This window comes from Culex pipiens, chromosome 2 (genome assembly GCF_016801865.2).
Source record: "Culex pipiens pallens isolate TS chromosome 2, TS_CPP_V2, whole genome shotgun sequence".
NCBI lineage: Eukaryota > Metazoa > Arthropoda > Insecta > Diptera > Culicidae > Culex > Culex pipiens.
The window spans coordinates 159,702,443-159,720,690 of NC_068938.1; the positions used below are offsets into that span (position 1 = coordinate 159,702,443).

The 18,248-nt window shown below is 43.3% G+C and overlaps 1 protein-coding gene and 1 long non-coding RNA gene across 2 annotated transcripts; one reads left to right on the forward strand and one right to left on the reverse strand.

The window, feature by feature from the left end:
• Positions 1-1,112: 1,112 nt before the first annotated feature.
• LOC128093185 (uncharacterized) lies at positions 1,113-2,052 on the reverse strand. Its single transcript, XR_008212306.1, has 2 exons — positions 1,448-2,052; positions 1,113-1,334 (listed from the first exon to the last, which is right to left on the reverse strand). It is a non-coding gene; the product is annotated as an uncharacterized LOC128093185 (long non-coding RNA).
• A 4,321-nt stretch (positions 2,053-6,373) lies between these two features.
• On the forward strand, positions 6,374-17,351 carry LOC120428773 (toll-like receptor 6). Its single transcript, XM_039593857.2, has one exon. It carries the CDS (start codon positions 6,735-6,737, stop codon positions 10,659-10,661), a length of 3,927 nt encoding a protein of 1,308 aa, XP_039449791.1. The 5' UTR covers positions 6,374-6,734; the 3' UTR covers positions 10,662-17,351.
• The last annotated feature ends 897 nt before the right edge of the window (positions 17,352-18,248 follow it).

An 18,248-nucleotide genomic window follows, 5' to 3' on the forward strand; every position in this document is an offset into this window, starting at 1 on the left:
AAACTTTAAATACTGTAGATACTTGAAATAATTAAAATACTTAAAATACTTGAAATAATTAAAATACTTTAAATACTTAAAATACTTAAAATACTTAAAATACTTAAAATACTTAAAATACTTAAAATACTTAAAATACTTAAAATACTTAAAATACTTAAAATACTTAAAATACTTAAAATACTTAAAATACTTAAAATACTTAAAATACTTAAAATACTGAAAATACTTAAAATTATTTAAATTCTTTAAATACTTTAAATATGTTAAAAACTTAAAAATACTTAAAATATTTCAAGTTCTTGAAATATTAAAATACCTATAAAAAATTAATTGCTTAAAATTATTTAAAAGCTTAACAAACTTTAAACACTTCAATTATTTCAAATACTTGAAATATTAAAATACCTATAAAAAATTAATTGCTTAAAATTATTTAAAAGCTTAACAAACTTTAAACACTTCAATTATTTCAAATACTTGAAATACTTGAAAACTTTAAAAACATTTAATATTAAAATACCTGAACAAATGAATATACTTAAAAAATAAATATTTCAAATACTTAAAATATTTTTAATACTTACAATATTAAAATACCTGGAAAAAATTAAATGCTTAAAATTATTTCAACACTCAACAAACTCTAAACACTTGAAATATTTAAAATACTTGAAATACTTAGATACTTTTAAAAGTCACAATATTAACATACCTGTTAAAATAAAAATTCCTAAATTCATTAGCATACTTAACATACCTAAAAATAATAATATTTCAAAAAACTTAAAAGTCTTTACAAAATTAAAGTACCTAAGAAAATTGAAATGCTGAAAATTATTAAAATACGTTATTAACTTCAAATACTTTAAATATGTTAAATCCACTGTACTTTAAAATAATATGCTTACAATATTAAAATCATTAAAATTATTAACATACTTTACCTATGTCCCCATTTCTAGCTCAAAACAAAGCACCGAAATGTCACTCAGCGCATCCACGAGAACCGATAAAAAAAACGGAATTTTTTCGTTTCCAAAACCAAAACAAACCTCACTGTCTGTCACACGCGTAGAATGCTCCGGCAATTGACAGAAAACCGAGATCCCTACGAGTCCACGACCAAGAAGCTGTCACACGCGGAGATAAAACACGGGAACTGTCTTATGGACCATGTTCCCCTTGATTCGACAATCGAAACAAACCGGGAACTGTTCTGTCTCTTACCTTGTAACTCCTCCTGCCGCTCGGCCCTACTTCTGCCGCCTGGTCCTCCTCCCGCGCTCGTTCCTCCTCCTGCCACTCGGTCCTACTCTTGCTGCTCGGTCCTCCTCCTGCCATTCGGCCCTCCTCTTGCCACTCGGTCCTACTCTTGCCGCTTGTTCCTCCTCCTGCCGCCCGGTCCTCCTCCCGCGCTCGGTTCTCCTACTGCCACTCGGTCCACCTCCTGCAGCTCGGTCCTCCTCCTGCTAGCCCTTGGCTCCGTTGCCATTTCCAACGGAACGGCCGCAGATCTTTTCCCGGTTCCGGTGGACAGCACCTCCAAATCCCGGGTCCGCAAATCACGGTCACTTTTACCGGCAAACACAACAGGACGCGACAAGTCACAACGCGATTGACTTCGTGGCTAATAAACACGCGGCTGAACTGGCAAGCGAAAAACAAACTTGACAGTTCGAACGAAACTGTTCTTGATTGATCAAGATCACTCGTCATAAACATGGATACAAATTCATAAACCCATGAATGTTATGCACGAATTCATGTATTTTATTCATGAAAACATGTAAACTTTCATGAAATCATGAAAAACATGATTCATAAATTCGCGAATAAAATTTTACGACGTAAAATTTACGCATGCATAAATAATCGTAAAATCATGAATATTTTTCATGAATTCATGAAGTTTAGTCATGACTTCATGAAAATCAGTCATGAAATCATGAATAGTGATATGCATGATTTCATGAAGGAAAATTCATGAATATTCGTAAAAATATTTTTGCCATGAATTAAATTCATAAATTCGTGCATTTTTATGCACGATTTCATGAATAAAATTCGTGAAATCATGAAAGGTATCACGAAATCATGCACAAAATTATTCACGAATTCATGAATCGAAATTCACGATTTCTCGCAAACTTTTTTTTCCGTGTACCGTCATCAGGGGTGACAATGGGTCTGGGGGGTGAGATTGGGTCATACAAAAATGCTGAAATTTGTATGACCCAATCTCACCCCCCAGACCCAATGTCACCCCTGATGACGGTACTCAACTTTATTTTAATTTTCAATATGGGTATCAAACGATTCGAAATTTTGCTTGCATTTTCACTGTTATAGGGTTTCTTCTCAAATTTTCACAAAATACCGTATTTTCTCGAAAATACTCAATTTTTTTAATTCGCAATATGGGTATCAAACGATCCGAAATTTTCTATGCATTTTGACTGTTTTAGAGTTTTTAGAATGAAATACTTAAATTTTCACAAATTACCGTATTTTCTTAAAAATTCTCAAATTTTTAAAATTCGCAAAATATGTATCAAACAAATTTTGCATGTATTTCAACTGTTTTTTGAATGAAAACTCAAATTTTCACAAAAAACGGTATTTTCTCGATTTTTTTTATATTTCGCAATATGGGAGTTAAACGATTTGAAATTTTGCATGTATTTTATTTGTTTTAGAGTTTTTCGGATGCAATACGGATGAAATGCTTCTTATGGTTGATTTTTTTTAAAGAAACGAAAAATTGCCTTAAAACATAAAAAAAACTGCAATGCCACTGCTAAATGCTACGCATTTTTTTGAAGGAACTAATATTGCCCAATTATGCAAAACCATATGATATATTTTATCAGAACTACTCACGGTCACAAGAAGGCAAAAACTAACAGAAAAGAATAAAAAGATCTTCATAAATAATTCAAAGAGCTGCTCATGTTTGAAAGAGATTTTTTCTCGTTTTCACGATTTTTTTTCATCCATCCATTGAACTCTTCATTCGATGAAACGACTTTAGCCTAAAGTACCCGATTCAACGGACGTTTTTTTTTCGATAAGCATTTATAATTTAAAAGAAACATTGATTATTTTAACGCAACGAAAAAAATTCCGAAAAAGCTTCCAAAAAAGTTTTAGATGTAAAATTGAATTTTTAATTAAAAAAATCCTTATATGAATTTTTGATAAAATGCCTCATTTTTTAGTAAAAGCCATTTTTAGGTTGAAATTATCAAGATATTTAACACTATTTGAAAAGCTGAGAAAGTTCTCAAAGCTTTGGTTGCTGAGTATTATCTTCAAAAAGTTGAAATTATGAAACATTGAGTTTATCTAAGTACGACTCATTTGGCCCTTAATTACCCTCATTTCGCCCTCGATTTTATTTTGGAAACTATTGATTCGATTTTTAAAGTTTTATGACTGATGATTAGGGTGCCCAGAAAAAATGACCCCCTGCTCCACAAGCGGAAAAATGTTTTTTGGGTTATTTTAAGCATTAACCCATTGATACCCGAGCCTAAAGTTGGTAAAAAAAATGTTTTTCATGCAAAAATGACATTTTTAAATCGCTAATAACTTTTAAGGATCGAATTTTAGAGCTTTGATATGTTCTACAAAGTTGTAGAGCATTAAATTTTAAATAAGAATCTCACTTTTGGGAATATTTGGATAGAAATAGCATACCGTGCAGACCAAACCGTAAGAAACTTGGGTTTTCCATACATTTTTTTCGATTTTTTCCCATACAAACTTCACCACCTCCCAGAGTCCTAAAATAGGTCAAGGAACAATATTAAGCTTGTGGAGCGAGGTTTTGAAAAAAAGTCCCATATTCTGGGCACCCTACTGATGATAGCTATAGAGTTGAAGGACATAAAAAAAATTTAACCTTTCAAACTGTAGTTTTTCCACTAGCATTTTGTGATGCTTTGTGCATCTTAATCTACAAAAATTAAGCTTGAATCTTAAAAAAAAATCTTTTGGTCTTCTTATTTAAAAAAAAATTAAAGCACTGGAAAATGTAGATATGCTGCAAAAAACAATTTTACCCGTATTTGAGACATTATTGGTGGAAATACAATTATTCAAGAAATAAAATATTTAGAAAAAAGGTAAAGGAAAAGGTTCAAATTTTTTTCGAAATCTTCTTTTTAATTTTCAGATTCAATAATGTATTATTATTTTTGGTAAGATTTTCAAATAATATAATAATAATAGAGATGCCACTCAATTTCATGTATCCCGAGACAAAACGTTAGCGGCAGCCAGATTAATTTCGATAACCGTTTCCAACTTTAATCAAGATATAAACACTATCCACACTAGATCACAATATCCGACAAAGTCACACTCTTTCTCCACATGACACCGCGCCGCAAAAACCGTTGTCACACAATCAGCTGAGAGCCGAGTGAGCCCCACGAAAAGCAATCAACGTTGCATGCATGGATCTTAGTCACATACCTACCAGATCTTCGTTCTCCGTTCCCATGGCCCACAACACACACACACATTCCCCATCTTAATCAAAAACTTCATCCGCGAATTGTTTCAAAACAACAGAAAAAAGCAACAAACTCATCAAGCAGCAACAACAACACCAGCATCTAATAACCTGCTGAAAAATTACACCTTTGAGAATGAAGCACTTCCGAAATGAAGAAGGGGGAAAACTTCCCTTCTGTAGCCAAAAAAGCGCTAGTCGGTGGACGGCACAGGAAAGAACACCCTCAAGAAAGATTGGCCGAAACGGTTCAAGCTGGGCATCGAAGCGGTCTAGGAAGCCCCGCATCATCCCACGGAAAACGTTGCCAATAAGCTGCTGAACCATCAACATCGGCCAAGCAAAGACAGTGTCGGTAGATGTATGCATAACTACCACACCACAACCATCCTCATCCGACAAAAACACAATACCGGTATCGCTAATTGCTTTAAAACGATCTTGATTCGCCAAACTTGATATGCTGGGGCAATTTTTTCGAGTGCGCCATAATGGAATAATACGTACCCTTCTGTTTCTCCCGAACCTCTGGAAGAAGAGCAGAACTGGGGGGTAACACGATAGCCGCGAATCCGGCACTTGTGGCCTCCGCACAAGCCGGTGGAACAGACGGAGGAGGAAGCACGGCAGTCGAGAAGCCGGGCCCGTTCCGGAAGTGTACTTATGAGAATCAACTTCGCAACGGCACAATTTAGGTCTAGTCTCGCTGGTGAAGCAGCTGGACGAGGGAGAAACATGCAAAAACGCGTGAATCAAGAAGGAGAGTTCACGTGAGAGAGCGAGTTCATCGAGATAAAAGCTCGCCGACTGCACGCGCGAGAAATTCCGAGAGAATCGGATGAACTCACTGGGGAGCACGAGCGAATGAAGTTGGGGAAATTTATCGTTCATCATGGATATCTCGCGCTCTCTCCAAATAACAACGCGTCAAACAAGTCAAAACCAGCCCGTGGGCTCCACTTCGGCAAACATAAACAGAGAGCGCGGCCCGCTCTCTCCCTCTTGCTCTCCGGATGAACCCAAACTTCGGCTCGCGTTCATTCATGCACAGCAGACTCATTCGCTGAGGGTTGCGTTTCGCAACAAAACCAGTCAGTCGCTGCCGAACCGCGGTCGTGAGAGGACGCTCATTTCCTGTGCTCTGTGTCGAAGCTTCCAAGTTTCGTGTGATAGATCGAAGTAAAAATTAACGGCCGCCGCGCGAGTTGTGTTGTTGTGTGCAGTGTTGGTGCGCTGTGAAGCACACGATTGAAGATAGATAGAAGGCGAAGAATAAAAGCATTATAAAATTAGTCTGAAGAAAAGAAGTGAAGAGAAGAGCGCTGCAGGCAGGGCGGTCCACGCAGAAGAGACCATCCTGACGCGGGGAAGAGAGCATGAAATAAAGGAAAAAAAAAATAGCTATATAAAACAATCTTGTGTGTTAATGTGTTCTCCATCGGCTTAGCCCAGCTCTTCGCGTTTGTGTTTTTGTTGATGCGGTGTGTGCGCTCGCTTATTTATAAACGGATATCACGAGAGGGGGGAAAGGCGGCCGTGATCCGAGGCCCCAGGAGAAGAAGATTGAGTCTTGGTTGATCCGTGGAAAGCCGTAAAGGAGGAGAAAAAAAAAACCCAGCGAAGAATTCGAACAGCACAGTTTTGTACGGCTCGGTGAAGATTTCTCCGGACTCCCAGCGGGATCCCCGTGATTGTTAAAAGAAGAAACGCAGTGATTTTTTGTGACAAGTGACCGAAGCTTGAAACTAGAACGACGACAGTCAAGGTGTCCGCGAAGATTGTCCGCAGAGCGAGAGAAAAATGTCAATTTGGCACTGCGGCGACGAAGTGTGTGCAAATTTTTGTTTGAAGTAGACACCGGGTGTTGATTTGCGATTCAAATTCGCGCGCACTTGGCGGGTGGACGAAGACACAAACTCTCGGCAACCTGGCTCCGGCACGGGGAAGCGGTGCAATCTACACGCTACTGCTGCTGCTGGTTGTCAGCTGTACGCTAGCGACCGCAGCCCGCAACAACTTCCTGCGCCACGATGACGCCCTGCCGAAGGGCTGCACCTGGACCGGTGCCGTACTGGAAGTTTCGCAGGAGAAAAGATCGGACGAGCTGCAGTGCAAAATCAAAACCATAACCAAGACAGAGAGTCTGCTAGCTAATATAAGTAGTTATCAAATTGATAGGATAAAGTCGCTGAAGCTAGAATGCAACGACATTATGTTCTTCGAAAGTTCCTTAGAATCGACGACGACGCCGGGCAACTTTCTCGGCAATCTGAACAGCTTGCTGCGGCTGTCGATCGAGTACTGCAAGATTAAGTACATCCCGGCGATGGCCTTTTCCAACATGAAGGTGCTAAAGAGCCTCACCCTGAGCACACACAACATTGACTGGTCTGTGATGAATTTGGAGCTGCATCCGGATAGCTTCCGTGGGTTAACCGAGCTTAAAGAGATGCACCTGGCGGACAACAACATCTGGAGTCTGCCGAACGAAGTGTTCTGCCCGCTGTACACACTGAAAGTGTTAAACCTGACCGGAAATCGACTGAGTGACATGTCCCAGCTAGGGCTGTCCGACTGGGGCAAGGGACCGATAGCACCCGGCAAGGCGTGCAACACCGGGCTCGAAGTGTTGGACCTGTCGGGAAACGACGTCACCCTAATGCCCGATAATGGCCTCTCGGCTCTAAGGTCGCTAAACGCGCTCTATCTCCAGAACAACCTCGTGAAAGAAATCGCCGACCGGGCGTTTGTCGGTCTCGGAACGCTTGAAATTCTAAACCTCTCCAACAACAAGCTTACCGCGCTCACCCCCGAGCTGTTTCAATCGTCCCGCAAGATTCGACAGGTTCACCTTCAGAATAACTCCCTCTCGGTGCTGGCGCCGGGCGTTTTCGAAGGTCTGGATCGGCTGGAAACGTTGGACCTTTCCCGGAATCAGCTGACCTCGACGTGGATTAAACGGGACACGTTCGCCGGCCAGGTGCGACTGGTAGTGCTCAATCTCGGCTACAATCACCTCTCGAAGGTGGACCAGCATGTGTTCAAGGGGCTGTACAGTTTACAGATTCTCAACTTGGAGCACAACGCGATTGAGTTGGTGGCTGATGGTGCGTTTAGTGATTTGAAAAATTTGCATGCCCTGTTTCTGTCGCACAACCGGCTACGGCAGATTGAGCCGTACCACTTCAGTGAGCTGTACGTTCTGAACCAGCTCATTTTGGAATCCAATCAGATTGTGTACATCCACGAGCGTGCCTTTGAGAATTTAACGCACTTGCACGATTTGAGCTTGAACGACAACCGGCTGGAGGAAATTCCGAGTGGGATGAAGAGTTTGAAGTTTTTGCAATCACTGGACCTGGGCAAAAATCAGATAACGGAAATAAATAATTCCTCGTTCGAGGGGCTGGAAGAGCTAATGGGACTGCGGCTGGTGGACAATCAGATAACGGAGATTTCCAGAGATACGTTCTTCGCGCTGTCGACCATACACGTGCTGAACCTGGCCAGCAACCGGATCCGGCACGTGGACCAGTCGGCGTTCAGCTCTAATCCGACGCTGCGGGCGATTCGGCTCGATAATAACGAGCTGGAGGATGTGGCCGGGGTGTTTACGTCGCTCTCGTCGCTGGTGTATTTGAATATCTCGGACAACAACATTGGCTGGTTCGACTACTCGCACTATCCGCAGTCGCTGGAGTGGTTGGACATCCACAAGAACAACATTTCCGAGCTGGGCAATCGTTACGACGTGGGAAATTGGTTCCAGCTCAAAATGCTGGACGTGTCCCACAACCGAATCAAGCACATCAACACGAGCTCGTTTCCGAAAAATATCGAAACACTGCTACTGAACAACAACCAGATTGAGGAGATTGCCCCGGAGACCTTCGCCGGCAAGGAGAACCTGGTGAAGGTGGTGCTTTACGGCAACCACTTGCGCCGGCTGGAAATGCCCTCGCTGGCTCTCACGCTCGTCCCGGACACCCGAACCATGCCGGAGTTTTACATTGGTGATAATTTAATTCACTGCGACTGCAGCATGGAATGGCTACAGCGGATTAACGAGCTGAGCTATCTGCGGCAGTACCCGCAAGTGAAGGACCTGGACTCGGTCATGTGCACGATGGAGCACGAACGGGGCGAACTGGTACGGCCCCTGACGGAGATGAAGGCAAGTGAGTTTCTATGCAAATACGAGAGCCATTGTTTCGCGACGTGCCACTGCTGTGATTTTGACGCTTGTGACTGCAAGATGACGTGCCCGGACCGGTGCAGTTGCTATCACGATACGGCCTGGGAGTCGAACATTGTGGACTGTGGCAGCGCCGGGTTGACGACGATTCCGAGCAAAATCCCGATGGACGCCACGGATATCTATTTGGACGGGAATAATTTCGGTCAGCTGGAAAGTCACGTCTTCATCGGGAAGAAAAAGCTCAAATCACTGTATCTAAATAATAGTCACATTGACGAGTTGAATAATAAAACGTTTGGCGGAATTCCGGCCCTCACGGTGCTGCATCTGGAGGGCAACGGGCTGGAACGGATCAGCGGGGCGGAGTTTGAGCAGCTGAGGGAGCTGAAGGAGCTGTACCTGGACCACAACGCCATCGAGGCCATCGGAAACAAGTCGTTTTACTATCAAAAGTCGCTGGAGGTGCTTACGATGGCGGACAATCGGCTGGCCGAGCTGAAGCCTTGGGAGCTGATGCCACCGGGCGGTACGTTCCGGCTAATCTCGCTAAGTGGCAATAAACTGAGCTGTGGCTGTGAATCGATTGGGAAGCTGGTGGACTGGGCCGAGCGGCAGTTTAACGAAACGAATGGGCTAAGTGAATTTCAGTGTACGAACAATAAATTAGTGAAGGACGCGATTAAGGAATGTGAGAGTCACAAGAGTGCCCCGATAGCGACCCCGACCGTGCAGCGGACGATTATCGATAATGATTTTATAGACTATTTGCCACTGTTGATTGCCGTGCTGGCCGGGCTAGTGCTAACGATTCTGCTGGTGACGTTGGTGTTCATCTTCCGGAACGATTTTTGCCTGTGGGCTCACTCGCGGTACGGCGTACGAATCTGCAAGGACCCGCTGAGCGCGATGGAACGCTGCGAGGACAACGAGAAGTTGTACGACGGCTATCTTATCTACAGCTCGGCCGACGCCGATATGGTAACTAGTCAAATTGCCCAGGATCTGGAGCACAGTGGGTACGCGATGTGTCTGCACTACCGGGACATCCACTCGGCGGCCTTTTTGGCCGATTCGCTGCAGGGGGCGGCGGACGCTTCCCGCAAGCTAATCCTCTTCATCAGCGTCAAGTTCTTGCAGTTTGAGTGGTCTCAGGCGGAATTCCGGGCGGGGCTGCAAAGCGTGCTGGAGCTAATCCGACCATCCCGGCGGAGGCAAAAGCTCATCCTGATCACCTCCGTGCCCCAGTCGATGCTCTCGATGGACCCCATCATGGACATCCTCACGCGAACCTGCACCGTAATCGCGTGGGACGATCGGCGCTTCTGGGACAAGCTCCGCTTCGCCATGCCGGACATCGGCAAAAACTCCCCTGTAAATAAGGCGCCCCATCGCAAAGCCATCAACATCCGGTACACCCCGGCCCCGACCAACCCCTCCGCGCCGCCTCCCCCAACCGCCACCTGGCCCAAGCGGCTCAACTCGGAGGTGTGCGTCCAGTACCCGCAGGCCCCACCCCACTCGCCCAACCACAGTACTTACAACACCGAGGACGAACTTTCGACCGCGTCCTCACCGCAGTACGAGGCCCCGTCGCTTCATCACGCAATGGGTCCTCCCTACCACCACCAGAACCACATTCCACTGCAGCAACAGCAGCAGCAGCAGCAGTTCCACCATGGACAGCAGGTCAACCATTCGCCACACCTGCAGCACACCTTCCCCCACCACATGGCTCAACCCCAGCACCACCCACACCACCACCAGCAGCAACAGCAGGGCTACTACCGGTCCGGCAAGTCCAACGGCGGCAGTGCTGCCAACACGCTGGGCCACGTGTACTCGACCATCCCGGAGTCGCAGTACAACACGCATCACTCCCTGAGGGGAGGCGGCGGCGGCGGTGGAGGCGCCGGCGATAGCAATCGACCGTACTTTGTGTAATATTTACTCTACTTTTTAGGGCCGTTTTTCAAATCTATTACACTTCTTTCATTACTCGCTCGCTTTCTCTCTCGCCGTGTCTGACTCATAAAACAGCACTCATAACTTTAGGGTAAAGTCATCCAGGAATACGCCACTTCTCATCATCACTTTATCGTTCAATCGTATACTCGCTTTTTAAATAGGGGGCGCGCGCGCTTTTGCAAGTTTTAAGAAAAGTTGTGTAAAGAGCTGAAATGTGTATAAAATTGTTTATTACTCCTTCACTTGTACTAGGTAGGTTAGGGTCAAACAGAAAACGAGAAAAGACTTATTTGATTAGAAACTTAATCACTCTCTCTCGCGCGCGCAGCTGAGATATGGCTTCGTTTGGTGCGTATTGTTGGCGCATTCGTTTGGAAGTTCGTTCCGCACTAAATTGTGAAAAGGTATTTTTAAGAAGGTTACATCTTCGGTTTCAACCCAATGAAGCTGTTAGACTCATTTCAACTGATAAGAAATTGGAAAAAACATTTCAATTGAGTTGTAACCGAAAATGATCGGGAAAAGAAGTTCTTCAAACGAATGTGCCATAATCAAACTTAATTTCGTTTTTTAAGAAAATTGATTTTTACCGTGGACAAACTACACCATTCCAACATCCAGGACCATTTCAACATCTTCGAGAGCGCCAACTAGCCCATGTGTGATAAAGCAGCATCACTGTTGTGGTCCCACCGCTAGACCACACTAAATTATAATGAAACGGTTTGTTGATTTGTTTTAATTGAAAGTGACCGCATCTCGGTCTGTGAGCCGTTCGTTGTGCGGCAACGTCTTCAGTGAACCCTTTTCTTGACGCTTCAATTACACGATGCGATAGTGGTTTCAGGGACGGGGACGGGATCCGACGGAACAACAATGACGAACATTATCTTGCAGTGTTTTGGGGATCGCGGGTTGGGACATAGACGGAGATTTAAGATGGGGCAAAGATTTGCTTAAAATAAGGACAGTGTTGACGTTCCGCAGAGTCAAACGTCAAAGAGTGAGCTCCGAATGATCTTTTGGTTATGATCTAATTGAGTTGAGTTCATCTTTAGACACACAATAAAATTCTATTGTTCTGCAATTTCAACACATTGTGTCTCAATCCCTACTCTTAGCCACATTTTTGCGGTCCCGTCATCGACCTCGAAAGCAAGAAAAACTAATCAAAACTTGTCCCCTGGGAGATTGCGTCCACAGCGCGTCCCCCTCATTTGTGGGACAACCGCTAACGTCGTAATCAACCGGCTCGTACGACGATTTCTTTTTGACAGGTTACAATGTTGCGTGCCATGTCTGTCGTCGTCGATGCACGCCAGATGAAATTGGGGCCCGGAATCAATTCAATTTGATGTCGCGAGGCCTTGGTGCGTTTAGAGCGAGTCATGTTAAAGCGACGGAATGCGTGTAGATAAGGGCCGATTGGCGATTGACATGCCTAGCCCAAGTAATTGGATGGTGTAACGCACGCGTTTGATGAATTGACCATTGTTCTGGCTCGATTTGGCAGCTAATATGATTGGTTTGCAGAACTGACCAAACCACAGACGACTGGTAACTTTCAGGTGTGACGTCAATTAATTCTGTGAATCCTCCAATCGCGCAGTGTAATCCACGGCTTAGTACCATAAAGCAACAATGTCTAGGGAGATGATCAGGGCTCGAAACTTGAAACGAGGCCACCAACCAGCATGGCTAAGAATCCAAAACCAGTTTGACGCCGCGCAACGTGTAGGAATTCTCGCCCTGTTTTCGTTGGCGGCGGCCCGAAAACTATTATCTTCCCGTTCCCTGTCCGTTTCCACGTGGGACCCCTAACCCTTGGCTCCCAACGAGCAACAAACGCCGATTTTGAGCGATTTTTCCGATTTGCCATAATGGCGTCGTCCGCGTTTGACAGCTACGCCATAATGGCGTGCGCGTGCGCCCCAATTCCGCAACAATGTTTGCAAACAAAGGGCCTGCTTTGTTTGCCGGCAAGCTCGTGCTTGGTGATCTAGTGGTTAGCCGGAGAGATCAAGATCGACCCAAAGTATACACAACAAAACGGGCGGGAAGAGAACGATTTCTCGATGCCTGCTGGCGGATGAAGTCGCATGATGATGATGCTGCGTGTTGTTGTTGTTGGGACGAGCCTTCGACTCGGTTGTTGTTCCCCACTTGGCGTGACTCTAGCAAGTCAGTCTCAGCTCTTCTTTTGTTGTGGTCGCGACGGCATATAAATGGCTGCTTCATTTATTAAAACCGTTTAAGATTTATTTATTTTTACAATTAGTCATTGATTATTTTAAATGGACGGTGGGTTCCGAAGGAGTTCGGGTTGGGAGAAAGCTTGGAGAAGAAAAATGATGGGACTCCTCTGTACCGCCGTCGCTGGTTGGAACGAGGCCTTTGTGTTGGCTATGCCGACTGTTAGATGGAATGGCTGTGATAGAGGGTTTATCGTTTGTCATACGGAGCTTGAAAGTGGAGAGACAGAGATTGCTCAAGAGTTCGTTTTGATAGCGCAGAGTGACACAAATTTCGCCTAATTGAAGTTGACACTCTCCGGTGGAGTACACTGCCGGTTTCCGGAACATTTGGCGAAATTGCTTCCGCTCAGTGTGCAGCGCCTTCCAGCGAAACTTCAAAGCAATTTTAAGCTCCATTAAACGGCGTGACCTGTGGACAATGCAATCCCAGCGCCGCCGGAATGCCTCCGGATGACGCGCCCACGGCAGTTGCATTCTTGGCGGCGCGTTTCTCACTAGGTGTTGACTTGAAATATGCACCGCCATTACTGGGCAAAGATTCCATCGATAAGCCGGGAAGTGACTCCGATGGAGAAGGGTAAGGTGGCGTCACTCTTGACCTGCAAGGCAATTTTTCAAGAAGAGGCAGTTGGAGTTGTTGAGCAGTGTTGTGAATCTCAAAGAGCTCACGAGAAGCTCAAAAAGAACTCTTTCGAGACCTTTGAGCTGTCAAACAATTCTGACTGAGAGAACTCTCGTTTTTTTTTTCAATCTATCTTTCAAGTTTCAAAACTTAACGAGCTCACGTGAGCGGCATCATGGTGCTCTTTTGAGCTCTCTGAGAGTTTTGTTTTAAGAAGTGTCAGTTGTAGTTGATAAGCAGTGTTTTGATTTTCAAAGAGCTAACGGGAAGCTCAACATGAGCTTTTTACTGACTGTAAAATTATTCTGATCTGCGTGGCTATTTGTCAAAAAGAGTCAGTTGGAGTTGATGAGTGCAGTGTTGTGAATCTCAAAGAGCTCACGAGAAGCTCAAAAAGAACTCTTTCGAGACCATTGAGCTGTCAAACCATTGTGACTGAGAGAGCTCTTGTTTTTATTCTCAATCTCTCTCTCAAGTTTAAAAACATACGAGCTCACTTGAGCAGCTTGATGCTCTTTTGAGAACTCTGAGAGTTCTTACTAGCTTTCAATTTTGTTTTAAGAAGTGTCAGTTGAAGTTGATGAGCAGTATTGTGAATCTCAAAGAGCCCACTAGAGGTTGATAATGAACTCTTTCGAGACCCTTGAGCTGTCAAATAATTCTGACTGAAAAAGATCTCGTTATTTTCTACCTCTCTCTCAAGTTTCAAAATTTACAAGCTCACGTGAGCAGCATGATGCTCTTTTGAGCTCTCTGAGAGTTCTTATTATATTTCATAAAATTCAAGCTCTTGAGCACTCGTTACGAGCAAGATCCAAAATGGCCACATTTGGCTCAATTTTCACCTCTGGATTAAGTTTTGAGCGCGCTCGTGACTGAGTTGTTGTGAAATTTTTTAGGAGATTTTAACAACGCGATCTCGTTCTCTCGCTCTGATCAAGAGCCAAGAGAGCTCATCCCGTTGGTTTTTCAACTCTGGAAATGGTTTGGTGAGCTCAAGTTACAAGTTCTTTGGGCTCTCAAAAAGAGTAGAGCTGCAATCGGTGAGATCAGAAGAATGAGCAAAAGCTCCGACAAAAAAGAGCCTTACTCTGTTTCGTCCAACAAAGGTCCCCCTACCCTACTCACACACCTCTTTTCGGCCTCAAAGTCTGACTCGACATGTGCTCCGTCAGAACGCCGTTCGGGGGAGCCCTGGGGGCCCTTTCGGGCTTGTCGCTACCTGTGTTTGCGCATTCTGGCGCGGCACGGTGCTGCTGATTGATGATTCAGTATTTATTTTATTAATTACTGTTGCACGCCTCCCGCGAATTGTGCGTTTCCGCGCGAAAAAATTACCGCAAAGGGTTGGAGTTGGATCGGGGGGTGACCCGCGGCCGGGCCTGGAGGGCAATTGGCAAAACGTTGAGGTTGAATTGGTAATTGTTGTTTGTGAGTGCGTAATGCTGCGGAAAATGTGTATGAATGCAGGAGTTGATTGGTTGAGTCGAGTTTTGTTTGAGTAGAATTAATGTGAAAAAATATAGTTAGAAATACTCAATGACCCTTGATTTTGTACAACTGACTTCCTCTGAATAGCAGAGTGAAGTGCTCTCGAAATAGTATCTGAGAAACGATGGCGTAAAATCAGTATTTTCAATTTCAGATATTGAAGATCTGGCAACCCTGTCTAAAGTTTTACGCACTTTACACTGAAATAAAAAAAGTTCGAAATTCCTGAATTGGGTTTTATGGATTACTTAACAAGAAAAGGAGGCAAAATTCCTAGAATTTAGGACTACTTTTCTTCCTTTCAGTGTAGTGAAATTTACATAACATTTTTTGGTCGATTAAAATGACTTTCGCAATCGACTTTCTTTTTTTGGTATTTGTTGGATTTGTAGTTGAGATCTTCAGATTTGATGAACTGGGAGCACTGCCAAGAATATATTGTTCTATCTAACAATTTTGAGTTATAAAATTGAGATGAAATTTTTTACAAATGACTTTGACCTGAGACTTATTTGATTCAATTGATTACAAAGCAAGTATTCCAGCAATCGCTCCCCGAATCCATTAGCAAATCCCGCACAACTTCAAGTTCAACAAATCCTCGGACCAGGGTTTCAATTTCAAGCGACCGCGTGCCCGTTTTCCCCGGAGATCCATTACCAGGTGCCTGTCGTAACTGTCCTACTTTACCACCCCCGCCACACTTCACCCCCTTGGTGTCGTCACGGAAAAAAAAGCCCCAGCAAAATGATTTCTGCTTTTAGCCGGTAATCAAACCATTAATCTTTTTTTCCCTTCTTCAAAGAGCTATCACCTGGAGTTGAAAAAAAAAGTGTGCGCTTTGTTTCAGGCCGCGGCCACGCGAACATAACCGTTGTGAGGGGGGACTTGATGGACATTTCCCAGGGCATCCGTAGACCGCCACCACCCACAACGTGACTAAATTTTGCGCGGGGGTTTCTTGCACTACACCACCCTGAAGAATCGGGGTTCGAACGGGGGAGGTAAGTGTCATCGTCACGTAAACCCCGTAAAAATTGTTACCTTTTTTATATCTTAGGGGTCCGTGTGGTGCGTGTGCCGAACGGTTGGCGGCTTCCGTAGAAGTGACCCCGCAAATGTCCCCATCGATGTGCAGCAGGGTGATGGGGGCGGTTTAATGGAGTGGACATTGTTTATTGACTTGGGGCTAGAATTTAGTGGCTCGTGTTTAGCCAAATCTAGCGGAAGCCATCTGGCCGCGGGAATTGAACTTGGGCACGGGTGCATTGCAGGGGGGTCACTTGGGTTAAACCAGTTGTGTTTTTCTGTGTGTTTGAATGCAAAGTTGGCAACACTGAAGAAATTTTGACGTTTCGGTTTCAGTGATGCCAGTTGGCATCTGTTCGAAACCGGATTATTTGAAAAACGATGTTTCAAAGAACAACTCAAGGCGTTAATTTTTTTTAAGATTTGAGGATCCTCTTTTTTGATGCCAACATTGGTTTCATTTTTTAAATGTACCTAGTATTATTAGGTTTTTAAAGGTTGAGAACGACACAAAAGATTTGAATTTTGACATAGCTTTATGGTCCAACAAACTTGTTTTTCTGATTTAAAATCAGAGCAAAACAATTTCAAACAAAGTTTACCCCAAATTGACCACATCAAATCGGATCACCAACAACGCTCATTGCACTTCTTGGAACCACTCTTGATTGAATCCATTCAGGCCCGAGTTCCATAAAAATCCCAGAAGTCTCAACCTCAACGAAATTATTCACGCTCAATAACTCCTCGACATACCGCCGGGTGCCAACTCGGCGGTCAATTTCAATTTACAGAAAACCGTGTCGTCAACGAAGCTCGCTATAAAACTCAATTAAAACCAATCAACACAATTTTATCGCCACCGATTAACCAGTGAGACTGCTCTTTAAACCAACAAAACACACAGACTGCTGCATTCAGCGTTCGACTTATTGCACTTTATTGCGGAGCACTACTAAGGCTAGTGACTGGTTCATTCTTTTTCGGAAGTCACTTGAAACCAATTGAACTCACACGCGCCAGCCCATCTTATCGACTCAAGAAAGAATTAACTGCCAGACCGTAAAAAATCAGTTAAATTTTCCCCCGAGCGCACTTTAATCTGACCCCGCTGTATGCTTTCCCGGAAAAGTTACTCTATCGACGCAGGAGGCAACCTCGAGTTGCTATAATAAAAGTTCTAAAAAAAGAAAACCGTCATTATCACTTATTAAAGCCAAATGAGAAGAACGTATCAGACAAAAAAAAACTGGAAGGCACATTCACAACCATATAGAAAAGAAGTAACCGAAACTAGAATCAAATTGTAGCAATTTAAATCAATAGCACAAACCAAGGAAACCACACACACAACAAGAAAAAAAAAGTAGAAGAAGAAAGCCTTTTTTGAGCGATAGAAAAATAGGAAAAACTTATCATAACCAAACCACGAAAAAAGAACAAACTCACACCAAGTTGATGAATAGCGTTTAGTTGGTTTCACGCAGACGAAAGAGGGGCAAAGCATTGTTTCTAAAAGTGCACAAAGATAAAAAAAAAACACACACACACACACAAACAAGAAAAGTTCAATTGTTATGAATAGTGTACGCGCACTCATTTTATGCGAAAAGGAGAATTTAGCGGCAAGCAAGAGAGAGAAGTTTTATTGAAAATCATTGCATTGAAAAAATCACAAGTTTTAATCACCCACACAGGCGAAAGCTAATCGAAAAGAGAAAATGGCAAGCAAAAACCCACTTTAAATATTTGTAAATGTGAATATATATTGTATAGTTGTACAAAGTCAAGCATGAACGCAAAGTATGTAATAACGATAGGCATTTGAAATATTATCTTTATTTTATGACAAAATTAGCATTTTATAAGAGGAGAAAAATAATAATTTTTCGAAAAATTAAACTGCTTTTGGTTGTTTTTATTTCACGGACGAATATGATGACATTCTCTTTCAGGTCAGTTGTAGCGGATGAGGATGAAAAGGTGAGGTAAAGTTGGACAATATTGTATACTGTATTTGAAATTATTATCACTACTTTATTTTTAGTGTTCTACTGCACTTTGAGTTTATTAAATTTCGTTTTTACAAGTTAATCTAACTATATATTTTCTATGAAATAAAAGTCTCAAATTATGACCAGTTCAAATTAAACTTGTTCAAATCAA